Source organism: Balaenoptera ricei, chromosome 2 (assembly GCF_028023285.1).
Source record: "Balaenoptera ricei isolate mBalRic1 chromosome 2, mBalRic1.hap2, whole genome shotgun sequence".
Classification (NCBI taxonomy): domain Eukaryota; kingdom Metazoa; phylum Chordata; class Mammalia; order Artiodactyla; family Balaenopteridae; genus Balaenoptera; species Balaenoptera ricei.
In genome coordinates this window covers 64,743,568-64,758,063 of record NC_082640.1, presented here as the reverse complement: position 1 = coordinate 64,758,063, position 14,496 = coordinate 64,743,568, and the positions used below count along the sequence as shown (strand labels likewise).

At 38.0% G+C, this 14,496-nt stretch overlaps 1 protein-coding gene across 9 annotated transcripts in view; it reads right to left on the bottom strand.

Moving 5' to 3' along the window:
* Positions 1–14,496, bottom strand: part of MYO9A (myosin IXA) — a 278,184-nt gene that overhangs the window by 205,129 nt on the left and 58,559 nt on the right. For 8 of the 9 annotated variants that reach the window (XM_059912852.1, XM_059912849.1, XM_059912850.1 and 5 more), the window contains 3 exons: positions 13,175–13,237; positions 1,828–1,927; positions 241–297 (listed from right to left, as the gene is read on the bottom strand). In XM_059912852.1, coding sequence (XP_059768835.1) covers positions 241–297; positions 1,828–1,927; positions 13,175–13,237 — 220 coding nt within the window. The remainder of the gene's footprint in view (positions 1–240; positions 298–1,827; positions 1,928–13,174; positions 13,238–14,496) is intronic. The other variant, XM_059912855.1, reaches the window with a different exon arrangement.

The window sequence follows — 14,496 nt, the reverse complement described above, 5'->3', positions numbered from 1 at the left end:
AAATACTGAATACAGTCTAAACAGCCAAAAAAATCCCAAAATGGTAAATTGACTGGTTTTTAATCAATAAACCATACACATACAAATAAATCAATTCAAATAAATTAAACATTGATTTATCTTCTTTCTTAGATTCTTTGTATTTTAGCTGATTTTCTTCCTAAGTCACAAGACAGACACAAATGAGCAAGGTGAGGGTCCTTTAACAGGAACACAGAATATTTAGGCACTTGTACTGACCGGCTCAGAGTCATAGCAATAATCATCCCAGCTCTGTCTGAGGGGTTTCTTTGTTATCTGAAAGTAAGGCAGATTAGTTAGGTAGAAGTAATGATTATTACATTTCTCTAATCACCTCTTAGATGTAGTGTTCACGTAGCACAGCTGTTACCAAAGAAAGTTATTTTGTATAGCAGCACAAAACAAGAAACAACTAAGTAAACATTCAGATTCTGGGAGATCATATATTATCATAACCAATCCATACTTGCTATTATGCAGTTACTCTGAAATACAGTAACTGCTGAGTCCCATAGTCTCTGAATACTGACCTTATGACAAGAATATGTATGGTAGGGACACTGATTACAAAAAAAATCTGGAAGAGATGCAATAAACTCTGGATTTCTCTAATACTAACAACTATCAGCTCATTTATGGGCAATTACTACTTTTTAAAAAGGAAAATATTTAATCACCCATATATAAGGAAAATAGTTTAAACAGGAAGGGAAAGGAAAAAACTCAGAAGCTAAATCAATGATTTTTTTTAATATACTTAAATTCAATATAGTAAAAATGCCTAGTGTCATACTGGGAAGTGATATATAACATAATTTTGAAATTCTCAATATAGCAATTCTCAATATAGCAACAGAGTTATATTAGGTTATATAAATATGTAGTTTCAAAATTAGGAAATATCAGTTATACAGCATGCTCTATATCTTGCAAAAAGTCTGAGATGTTACTTTCATAACCCTAAATACATACTACAATCTCCGAGCCACATCAAAGTGTCAATTTCCTTACGAAACCCTCATAAGAATTTTTTAAATTACCCAAAAGGAATTTCTTTCCACAGACATTATATCTTGCCTCAAACAAAAAAATGAGGGGAGACAATCTGTTATTTAAATGATCTACTATCAGACCAATTCCATTATTACCAGTTCTAGAATTTTTGTTAATATGAGGAATAAAACTGGAGAAACCAATGCAATGAAAAGTTGTGAGAATTACTACTTATTATGGAAGTTTAGGGGTGAATTCTGAGTTACAAGGTAAGTTACAAATTCTCTAAGTCATTTCCTTTAGTGAAGTTTCATACTGAATGTTTAACAGGATAATCACTGAGTTATAAAAATAATCATACTCTAAGTCAGTATCATAATATCATGCAAAGAGGTATATGTATTAGACTTCAAACATGCAAATAAAGTTTCAGTAATCCTTTGACAAGGGCAAGCATGAATCATTAGTAACATTTAATATGCTGTGGTCTGTAAAAGGTAAATCACTTTGGAAAGAGTAAAGCATTTTTCTAAATTGGAAGTATCTATAAACAGTTTATTATTCTCTTAAAGAGTCTCACAAAAAGCAAAAGGTACACATATAACTAATCTTTTCCAATTCATATAAGAGTAATAATAATTTTTAAATTTGAGAACTGCATCACATAGATTTTTAGATTGCATATATGAAAATGCTAGTTAATATCCACTACCAACCAGGTTTCAGAAACAAAGTACTAGGAAAAAAAACTTTTCTCAAGAGCTAAAATTTAATAATGCCCTACATTGCAAAATGCTTTTCATGAACTCTCACCTGATTGAGATAATGATATTCTTCCGGCTGTTTAAGATGGAATGCTAATCTCTCTTCTTCACTTGCTCCTGCCAGGAGGTAATAAAACACATGATAGTTCCTGTTGGAAACAAAGAAGTATGGCTTTATAATGAACATGGTCCAATGGTTATTATTCAACAAGAAAAAAAAAAAAAGAAAAAGAAAACATTAATTAGTAAACTGCTTCAGCTTTGCTTCATTTTTTTAATACAAAGGTGATAAATTCAATATTTAAGTACTACAGGGGAATTCAAGTGGCAGTCAAGTGGTTAGGACTCAGAGCTTTCACTGCCGTGGCCCAGGTTCAATCCTTGGTCAGGGAATAAGATGCAGCAAGCCGCGCAGTGTGGCCCAAATAAAAAATAAGTACTACAAAATAAAATAATGTTTTGTATGCTGAATACAAAAGAGAAAGGTGAAGGCAGCAATACAGTAAACTTGAAACCTCTAAAAATTCTCTCCACAGAACCAGTTAGAAAACTGGCAAATTTGTCAGAATCAACTCTAGAAATTAACCAAAAGAAAACAGCAATCCAGAGAGTGTTTACACAAGAAAAACAGCTGAACCTCAGTAAAAACAGAAGCTTGATGGCCTTTTAACTTGCCCTATTGCACCTCCTGCTTACCAGATCCATGGTAGCTTTCAATACCAACAGCTTACAACTGAGGTGGACACCCAAAGCCTGGCAGCCTCCAAAAGAGGGCAGAACAGGGTTGGGGCTCATTCAAAGTCTCATTCCCTGAGAAATATGATTATCTGATCTGTCTGGTAGTTCCTCGGAAGGGGCCATTTTCAAAACTACCCTTATTTGACCTGACTCAGAGTTAGCCCAGTACAAAAATCTTTGCCCCAGAGACATTTGTAGGAAACAATTATAGGCAATTTCTGAACCTATCAGCTTCCTGCAGCGATGAATAAATGTTGGGGCACACAGTAGGCTAACCAAAAAAACTTAAAGGGAAAAGGCGGGAAATGAGACATCCACAGAGGCTTTGAAAAGCCCCAATACGTTCCTGGGAATCTAAAAGGCCGTGTGCATGCATAAGGCTGTGCCCATGCCCAGGGTTGCATGTCCACTCAGCAAAGACAAGAGGAGATACTAACCTCTCACCTATCGCTAACCCGGAAGGTCTGCACAAAGAGGAAGTAAAGGCTAAGGCAGAATTACAAAATGCCTACCTAGGTGTTAAACGTCATGGCCCAACACCCATAGAGAGCCCTGAGGCAAAGTCTGGGAGACTTGCTGTTTCCAACCATTTAAGGAACACTCTGCTCAATCATTAAAGCTAACCAAGCAGATACTTCAATGGCTACACTTGACAAAGAATACTTTTCAAAGACTTCAAATTAGCTCAGAAAATTCACAAAACAAACAGCAGGAACAAAAGTAACAACCACAAACCCTGGAAGGGGAGGAACTCATTTCTAGAGCTGCCACATGATTATTTTAAATGTCCAATTATTACTTAAAACGTCCAATTTTCAACAAAAATTTACAAGTCACGCAAGGAAATCAGAAAATATAGCACATACAGGCTTCCCTGGTGGCGCAGTGGTTAGGCATCCACCTGCTAATGCAGGGGCACGGGTTCAAACCCTGGGGCGGAAAGATCCCACATACCGCGGAGCAACTAAGCCCGTGCGCCACAACTACTGAGCCTGCACTCTAGAGCCCGTGAGCCACAACTACTGAAGCCCGCGTGCCAAAAATACTGAAACCTGGGCGCCTAGAGCCCATGCTCCACAACAAGAGAAGCCACTGCAATGAGAAGCCCGCACACCGCAACCAAGAGTAGCCCCCGCTGGCCGCAACTAGAGAAAGCCTGCACGCAGCAACGAGGATCCAATGCAGCCAGAAATAAATAAATAAATTTATTTATTTATTTAAAACAAACAAACAAACAAAGTATATCACATACAAAGGAGAAAAAACATTCAATAATTACTGTTCCTGGGGAGGTCCTGACATTAGACTTACTAGATAAGGCTTTTAATCAGCTGTTTTAAATACATTCAGAGAACTGAAGGAAACCATGTTTTTAAAGAACTAAAGTATGAGAACGCTGTCTCATCAAATAGAAGCTCTCAATAAGTATACAGAACTTATAAAAATAATCAAAAAAGAAATTTTGGAGTTGAAAAGTATAATAACTAAAATGAAAAACTCTCTAGAGGAGCTCAAAAGCAGATTTGCAAGCAGAAGAAGGAATCAGTGGACTTGAAGAAAGGTCAGTTAAGGCTAGTTAGTCTGAGGAAGAGAAAGAACCGTGAATGAAGAAAAATTATCATTCTCAGAGATCTGTGGGACACTATTAAGCAGACACCAACACATGCACAATATAGAACACCAAAATATGCACAATGGGAGCCCCAAAAAGAGAAGAAAGAAAAGAGCAGAAAGAATATTTGAAAAACATGACCAGAAACTCCCCAAAATTTGATGAAAAATATTAATCTGTACATCCAAGAAACTCAATGAACTCCAGGAGGGAAAAACTCAAAGAGATCCACACCTAGACAGATTAAAACTGTTGAAACACAACGACAAAATTTTCAAAGCACCATGAGAGAAATGCCTCATCAGGGTATCGTAATAAAAGATTACCACCTGATTTCTCATCAGGAACCATGGAAAGAAAACAGATTCAAAGTACTAAAAGAAAAAAAAATCAAGAATTATATATTCAGCAAAACTATCCTTTAAAAATAAAGGAGAAATTAGGATATTCCCAGATAAACAAAAATTAATATACTTCAGAGCTAACAGATGGGCTCCATAAAAAATGATAAAGGGAGTTTTTCTGGCTGAAATGAAAGGAAACTAAACGAGGTTCAATTAAGCATTAAGAAATAAATAGCAGAGAGGACCTTCAAGATGGCGGAGCAGTAAGATGTGGAGATCACCTTCCTCCACACAAATACATCAAAAATACATCTACATGTGGAACAACTCCTACAGAACACCTACTGAATGCTGGCAGAAGACCTCAGACTTCCCAAAAGGCAAGAAACCCCCCACGTACCTGGGTAGGGCAAAAGAAAAAAGAAAAAACAGAGACAAAAGAACAGGGATGGGACCTGTGCCTCTGGGAGGGAGCCGGGAAGGAGGAAAGGTTTCCACACACGAGGAAGCCCCTTCACTGGTGGAAACAGGGGGTGGGGAAGGGGAAGCTTCGGAGCCAAGGAGGAGAGCACAGCAATAGGGGTGCAGAGGGCAAAGCGGAGAGATTCCCGCACAGAGGATCGGCGCTGACCAGCACTCACCAGCCTGAGAGGCTTGTCTGCTCACTCACCAGGGCGGGTGGGGGCTGGGAGCTGAGGCTCGGGCTTCGGAGGTCAGATCCCAGGGAGAGGACTGGGGTTGCCTGCGTGAACACAGCCTGAAGGGGGCTAGTGCGCCACAGCTAGCCGGGAGGGAGTCTGAGAAAAACTCTGGACCTGCCTAAGAGGCGAGAGACCATTGTATCGGGGTGTGAGAGGAGAGGGGATTAAGAGCACCGCTTAAAGGAGCTCCAGAGACAGGCACGAGCCGCGGCTATCAGCGCGGACCCCAGAGACGGGCATGAAACGCTAAGGCTGCTACTGCAGCTACCAAGAAGCCTGTGTGCAAGTACAGGTCACTATCCACACCTCCCCTCCCGGGAGCCTGTGCAGCCCACCACTGCCAGGGTCCTGTGATCCAAGGACAACTTATCCAGAAGAACACACAGCATGCCTCAGGCTGTTGCAACATCACGCCAGCCTCTGCCACCTCAAGCTCACTCAACATTCCGTACCCCTCCCTCCCCCCGGCCTGAGTGAGTCACAGCCTCCTAATCAGTCGCTACTTTAACCGCCCCTCAACTGGACGAAGAACAGAGGGCAACCTACATTCAAAAGCAGGGACAAATCCAAAGCTGAACCCCAGGAGCTGTGCAAACAAAGAGAAAGGGAAATTTCTCCATGCAGCCTCAGGAGCAGCAGATTAAATCTCCACAATCAACCTGACGTACCCTGCATCTGTGGAATACCTGAAGAGACAACAAATCATCCCAAAATTGAGGCGGTGGACTTTGGAAGCAACTGTAGACCAGGGGTTTGCTGTACACAACTGACTAGTTTCTGATTTATATGTTTATCTTAGTTTAGCTTTTAGAGCTTGTTATCATTGGTGGATTTGTTTACTGGTTTGGTTGCTCTCTGCTTTTCTTTTTATTACTATTTTAATTTTTATTTTAATAGTTTTTAAAAATTTTTTTATTTTAATAACTTTATTTTATTTTTTCTTTCTTTCTTTCCTTTTCTCCCTTTTCTTCTGAGCCGTGTGGCTGACAGGGTCTTGGTGCTCCGGCTGGGTGTCAGGCCTGAGCTTCAGAGGTGGGAGAGCCAAGTTCCGAGTTCAGGACATTGGTCCACCAGAGACTTCCCAGCTCCACATAATATCAATCGGTGAGAGCTCTCCCAGAGATCTCGGTCTCAATGCTAAGACCCAGCTCCACTCAACGACCAGCAAGCTACAGTGCTGGACACCCCATGCCAAACAACCAGCAAGATAGGAACACAACCCCACCTCTTAGCAAAGAGGCTGCCTAAAATCATAATGAGTTCACAGACACCCCAAAACACACCACCGGATGTGGCCCTGCCCACCAGAAAGACAAAATGCAGCTCTAGCCACCAGGACACGGGCACCAGTCCCCTCTACCAGGAAGTCTACACAAGCCACTGAACCAACCTTACCCAGTGGGGGCAGACACCAAAAACAACGGGAACTACGAACCTGCAGCCTGCGAAAAGGAGACCCCAAATACAGTAAGTAAAGAAAATGAGAAGACAGAGAAATATGCAGCAGATGAAGGAGCAAGGTAAAAGCCCACCAGACCTAACAAATGAAGAGGAAATAGGCAGTCTACCAGAAAAAGAATTCAGAGTAATGATAGTAAAGATGATCCAAAATCTTGGAAACAGAACGGAGAAAATATAAGAAACGTTGAACAAGGACCTAGAAGAACTAAAGAACAAACAAACAATGAAGAACAACACAAAAAATGAAATTAAAAATTCTCTAGAAGGAATCAATAGCAGAATAACTGAGGCAGAAGAACAGATAAGTGACCTGGAAGATAAAATAGTGGAAATAACTACTGCAGAGCAGAATAAACAAAAAAGAATGAAAAGAATCGAGGACAGGCTCAGAGACCTCTGAAACAACAGTAAATGCACCAACATTCGAATTACAGGGGTCCCAGGAGAAGAAGAGAAAAAGAAAGGGACTGAGAAAATATTTGAAGAGATTATAGTCCAAAACTTCCATGATACGGGAAAGGAAATAGTCAATCAAGTCCAGGAAGCACAGAGAGTCCCATATAGGATAAATCCAAGGAGAAAGACGCCAAAACACATATTAATCACACTATCAAAACTTAAATAGAAAGAAAAATTATTAAAAGCGGCAAGGGAAAAGCAACAAATGACATACAAGGGAATCCCCATAAGGTTAACAGCTGATCTTTCAGCAGAAACTCTGCAAGCCAGAAGGGAGTGGCAGGACACATTTAAAGTAATGAAAGGGAAAAACCTACAACCAAGATTACTCTACCCAGCAAGGATCTCATTCAGATTTGATGGAGAAATTTAAACCTTTACAGACAAGCAAAAGCTAAGAGAATTCAGCACCACCAAACCAGCTTTACAACAAATGCTAAAGGAACTTCTCTAGGCAGGAAACACTAGAGAAGGAAAAGACCTACAATAATAAATCCAAAACAATTAAGAAAATGGTAATAGGAACATACATATCGATAACTACCCTAAATGTAAATGGATTAAATGGTCCAACCAAAAGACATACACTGGCTGAATGGATACAAAAACAAGACCCGTATATATGCTGTCTACAAGAGACCCACTTCAGACCTAGAGACACATACAGACTGAAAGTGAGGGGATGGAAAAAGACATTCCATGCAAATGGAAATCAAAAGAAAGCTGGAGTAGCAATTCTCATATCAGAAAAAATAGACTTTAAATTAAAGACTATTACAAGAGACAAAGAAGGCACTACATAATGATCAACAGCTCAATCCAAGAAGAAGATATAAAAATTGTAAATATTTATGCACCCAACATAGGAGAGCCTCAATACTCAAGGTAAATGCTAATAGCCACAAAAGGGGAAATTGACAGTAACAAAATCATAGTAGGGGACTTTAACACCCCACTTTCACCAATGGACAGATCAACCAAAATGAAAATAAATAAGGAAACACAAACTTTAAATGACACATTAAACAAGATGGACTTAATTGATATTTATAGGACATTCCAACCAAAAACAACAGAATATACTTTCTTCTCAAGTGCTAATGGAACATTCTCCAGAATAGATCATATCTTGGGTCACAAATCAAGCCTTGGTAAATTTACGAAAATAGAAATCGTATCAAGTATCTTCTCCAACCACAACGCTATGAGACTAGATATCAATTACAGGAAAAAAACTGTAAAAATACAAACACATGGAGGCTAAACAATACGCTACTAAATAACCAATGGATCACTGAAGAAATCAAAGAATATCTAGAAACAAATGACAGTGAAAACATGATGGCCGAAACCTATGGGATGCAGCAAAAGCAGTTCTAAGAGGGAAGTTTATAGCAATACAATCCTACCTCAAGAAACAAGAAAAATCTCAAATAAACAACCTAACCTTGCACCTAAAGCAATTAGAGGAAGAAGAACAAAAATCCCCAAAGTTAGCAGAAGGAAAGAAATCATAAAGATCAGATCAGAAACATATGAAAAAGAAATGAAGGAAATGATAGCAAAGATCAATAAAACTAAAAGCTGGTTCTTTGAGAAGATAAACAAAATTGATAAACCATTAGCCAGACTCATCAAGAAAAAAAGGGAGAAGACTCAAAACAATAGAATGAGAAATGAAAAAGGAGAAGTAACAACTGACACTGCAGAAATACAAATGATCATGAGAGATTACTACAAGCAACTATATGGCAATAAAATGGACAACCTGGAAGAAATGGACAAATTCTTAGAAAAGCACAGCCTTCTGAGACTGAACCAGGAAGAAATAGAAAATATAAACAGGGCTTCCCTGGTGGCGCAGTGGTTGAGAATCTGCCTGCCAATGCAGGGGACACGGGTTCGAGCCCTGGTCTGGGAAGATCCCACATGCCACGCAGCAACTGGGCCTGTGAGCCACAATTACTGAGCCTGCGCGTCTGGAGCCTGTGCTCCGCAACAGGAGAGGCCGCGATGGTGAGAGGCCCGCGCATCGTGATGAAGAGTGGTCCCCACTTGCCGCAACTAGAGAAAGCCCTCGCACAGAAACGAAGACTCAACACAGTCATAAATAAATAAATAAAAGAACGTGAATTTCTTTTAAAAAAAAAAAAAAAAAAAAGAAAATATAAACAGACCAATCACAAGCACTGAAATTGAAACTGTGATTAAAATTCTTCCAACAGACAAAAGCCCAGGACCAGATGGCTTCACAGGTGAATTCTATCAAACATTTAGAGAAGAGCTAACACCCATCCTTCTCAAACTCTTCTAAAACACAACAGAGGGACGAACACTCCCAAACTCATTCTAGGAGGCCACCATCACCTTGATACCAAAACCAGACAAAGATGTCACAAAGAAAGAAAATTACAGGCCAATATCACTGATGAACATGGATGCAAAAATCCTCAACAAAATACTAGCAAACAGAATCCAACAGCACATTAAAAGGATCATACACCATGATCAAGTGGGGTTTATCCCAGGAATGCAAGGATTCTTCAATATACGCAAAGCAATCAATGTGATACACCATATTAACAAATAAAAGGAGAAAAATCACATGATCATCTCAATAGATGCAGAGAAAGCTTTCAGCAAAATTCAACACCCATTTATGATAAAAACCATCTAGAGAGTAGGCATAGAGGGAACTTACCTCAACATAATAAAGGCTATATATGACAAACCCACAGCCAACACCATCCTCAATGGTGAAAAAGTGAAACCATTTCCACTAAGATCAGGAACAAGACAAGGTTGCCCACTCTCACCACTATTATTCAACATAGTTTTGGAAGTTTTAGCCACAGCAATCAGCAAAGAAAAAGAAATAAAAGGAATCCAAATCGGAAAAGAAGAAGTAAAGCATGACTGTTTGCAGATGACATACTATACATAGAGAATCCTAGAGATGCTACCAGAAAACTACTAGAGCTAATCAATGAATTTGGTAAAGTAGCAGGATACAAAAGTAATGCACAGAAATCTCTTGCATTCCTATACTACACTAATGATGAAAAATCTGAAAGTGAAATTAAGAAAACACTCCCATTTACCATTGCAACAAAAAGAATAAAATACCTAGGAATAAACCTACCTAAGGAGACAAAAGACCTGTATGCAGAAAATTATAAGACACTGATGAAAGAAATTAAAGATGATACAAATAGATGGATGAGATATACCATGTTCTTGGATTGGAAGAATCAACATTGTGAAAATGACTCTACTACCCAAAGCAATCTACAGATTCAATGCAATCCCTATCAAACTACCACTGGGACTTCTAACAGAACTAGAACAAAAAATTTCACAATTTGTATGGAAACACAAAAGACCCCGAATAGCCAAAGCAATCTTGAGAAAGAAAAACGGAGCTGGAGGAATCAGACTCCTGGACTTCAGACTATACTACAAAGCTACAGTAATCAAGACAGTATGGTACTGGTACAAAAACAGAAATATAGATCAATGGAACAGGATAGAAAGCCCAGAGATAAACCCATGCACATATGGTCACCTTATCTTTGATAAAGGAGGCAAGAATATACAATGGAGAAAAGACAGCCTCTTCAATAAGTGGTGCTGGGAAAATTGGACAGATACATGTAAAAGAATGAAATTAGAACACTCCCTAACACGATACACAAAAATAAACTCAAAATGGATTAAAGACCTAAATGTAAGGCCAGACACTATCAAACTCTTAGAGGAAAACATAGGCAGAACACTCTATGACATAAATCACAACAAGATCCTTTTTGACCCACCTCCTAGAGAAATGGAAATAAAAACAGAAATAAACAAATGGGACCTAATGAAACTTAAAAGCTTTTGCACAGCAAAGGAAACCATAAACAAGACCAAAAGACAACCCTCAGAATGGGAGAAAATATTTGCAAAGGAAGCAACTGACAAAGGATTAATCTCCAAAATTTACAAGCAGCTCATGCAGCTCAATATCAAAAAAACAAACAACCCAATCCAAAAATGGGCAGAAGACCTAAATAGACATTTCTCCAAAGAAGATATACAGATTGCCAACAAACACATGAAAGAATGCTCAACATAATTAATCATTAGAGAAATGCAAATCAGAACTACAATGCAGTATCATCTCACACTGGTCAGAATGGCCATCATCAAAAAATCTACAAACAATAAATGCTGGCGAGGGTGTGGAGAAAAGGGAACCCTCATACACTGTTGGTGGGAATGTAAATTGATACAGCCACTATGGAGAACAGTATGGAGGTTCCTTAAAAAACTTAAAATAGAACTACCATACGACCCAGCAATCCCATTACTGGGGATATACCCTGAGAAAACCAGAATTCAAAAAGAGTCATGTACCACAATGTTCACTGCAGCTCTATTTACAATAGCCAGGACATGGAGGCAACGTAAGTGTCCATCATCGGATGAATGGATAAAGAAGATGTGGCACATATATACAATGGAATATTACTCAGTCATTTAAAGAAATGAAATTGAGTTATTTGTAGTGAGGTGGATGGACCTAGAGTCTGTCATACAGAGTGAAGTAAGTGAGAAAGAGAAAAACAAATACCGTATGCTAACACATATATATGGAATCTAAAAAAAAAAAATGGTCATGAAGAACCTAGGGACAAGACGGGAATAAAGACGCAGACCTACTACAGAATGGACTTGAGGACATGGGGAGGGGGTAGGGTAAGCTGGGACAAAGTGAGAGAGTGGTAGTGTGTATATGGAGATATATACACTATCAAATGTAAAACAGATAGCTTGTGGGAAGCAGTCGCATAGCACAGGGAGATCAGCTCAGTACTTTGTGACTAGCTAGAAGGGTGGGATAGGGAGGGTGGGAGGGAGGGAGACGCAAGGGGGAAGAGATATGGGGATATATGTATACGTATAACTGATTCACTTTGTTATATAGCAGAAACTAACACACTATTGTAAAGCAATTATACTCCAATAAAAATGTTAAAAAAAAAATACTAGCAAGCCAAACCCAGCAACATGTAATAAGGATTATACATACATCTACAAATCAAATCTAGCAAGGTAACAGAGAATCAGTTTATATAAGCTCTGGATATTCTCCTGTCATTGATTCTTCAAAACCAAGGAAACCAGGCTTATATCACTACCACTCTATTAAAATGTGTTAGAAAAAGTTACTAATAACCTTCTAATAGCAGTATCTGTTAGCTCTACAAGTCTTTAGGAGACTATTCTCTTCCCCAAACTCTCTTCCCTTCATTCTGAAACATCTCTAATTCAGATTTCCTCATCAGCTAGCCACAAAAAATTTAACAGAAAAGTCTGAGTTCTAGTCCTAAGCTTGCAGGTAATTAATTATGATAACGTTTAATGAAATTTTATTATATATAAGGACTACACTGAGCATTTTATAACGTTATTTCATTTAATCCTCTAAACAACTTTAGGATAGTTTTCCATCTGTAAAATGAGAAAAAGTATCTAAGAAGCAGAGAAGTTAGGTGAGATGCCAAAAGCATATCCAATATTTGAATATAGGTTTGTTTAACTTCAAACTCTGGCTCTTCATTTTGTCTCATTATAACATGAAGCAAATCATTTACCTCTCTGATATTTGGCTTCCTCATCTAAAGAAAGTTACATATATGTCATCTCTGAAATTCCATATACCTCAAAGATTACAATGAAATTAGGAGCTTTATTAAAAACTTTTCTCAAATTAGAGAAAGAATACCAAGATGTGACAAAAGGTCCAAAGGCACAACGCTCACAAAACGATACCACCTGAGATACCACTATTTTCCTGTTCTGCTGGTTTGCCTAGAATTTAGAAAGGACAACATTTCTATATACCCATTAAAAAAAAAGACCTCCTAGCAGCTTCTTAAAAAGTACAGTATTCTGCCCATGAGAGAAATAGCAATTATATATAAAGTTATACATGGTATAAACTGAATTAAAGGTCATAATATACAAAAATCTGAAAAGTCAATCTACATGATACAAACGTTAACTCGATCTAATTACACAAATTAAAATATGTACCGTTCATTATGCTCTTGATAAACGAGTCTGGACTTCTCCAGTAGATACTTTTCAACATAGGCACTAGAAGAAAAATAAAATTGATTGATATAAATAATGTTTAATATAAGGTAGACAAATATTTTATCAGAGAAGATGCAAAAGTATAAAGAATACTATCCAGAGTACATGTACCACTGGTGTTGGTGGTATAGTGGTGAGCATAGCTGCCTTCCAGAGTACATTTACCACTATAATTGTGTCATGGACACTCTTAGTGTCATCCACATTAAGTTCATAAACTCCTAGGTCTTTTTTTTTTTCTTTCAATAAAGCAAAATAAAGTCAGAAGTTCAAAACATGGCACATAAGACCCTCCCGTGACAAAGACTTTACTTTCTTTCCAGGCTCAATACCACTGTACATTCTTTGTCACCCTCCCGTGACAAAGACTTTACTTTCTTTCTAGGCTCAATACCACTGGACATTCTTTCAGATATTATAGTTTGACCAGACTACTAAATAAGGCTCAAAGATACACTTTTTTATATATCCATGCTGTTGCCACATTCTGGTATAAATTCTGGTAAATAAGTTTATTATTTACCAATTTACTCAGTAAGTATTCATTAACTGGGCACTGTGCTAAAGCACTGTTCAAATACAGACAGATACAAACAGAAGTAAGTGATACACTACCTGTCCTCAAGGGGCTTACAAACTAGTGGAGAAAATAGGTAAACTAGCAGCTATCATGCTGAATTGATAGGGTTTATTTTACAGCAATGACCAGAATATTATGGATGTACCAAGAGAGACACGTAAGATTCAATCCAAGAAGGAAAAAGGACGTAAGGAAGAACTCGCATAGAGGGTGAGTACATAGCACTTATTAATATGGATACAAAAATCATAAATAAAAACTAGCAAGCAGAACACAACAACCAGTTTACATATGTATGTGTATAAATATGTCTGTGTGTGTATGTCTGTGGGTGTTTGTGTCTTTGTATTGACCAAGTGAGATTTTCTTTCCCCAGGAATGCAAAATAATGATAATATTAATAGATCCAAAAATGAAGATCAAACTAATTTCCATAGATGCCAAAAAGGCCTTTCATAAAATACAATAGCCATTACTGACAAAAACACTCAAAGAAAATTAAAATCAATGTTTAATTCATTAACACAATAAAATGTCCTAAAGCCAGTATTCTACTTAGTGAAGAAGATTAAAGGCATTCACACAAAGGTCTAAAACAATATTATCACAGTATAGGAGGTATGTAATCAGACAAGATAGAAAATAATCAGAGATATAAGGAACAGGAAAAAAATTTAAA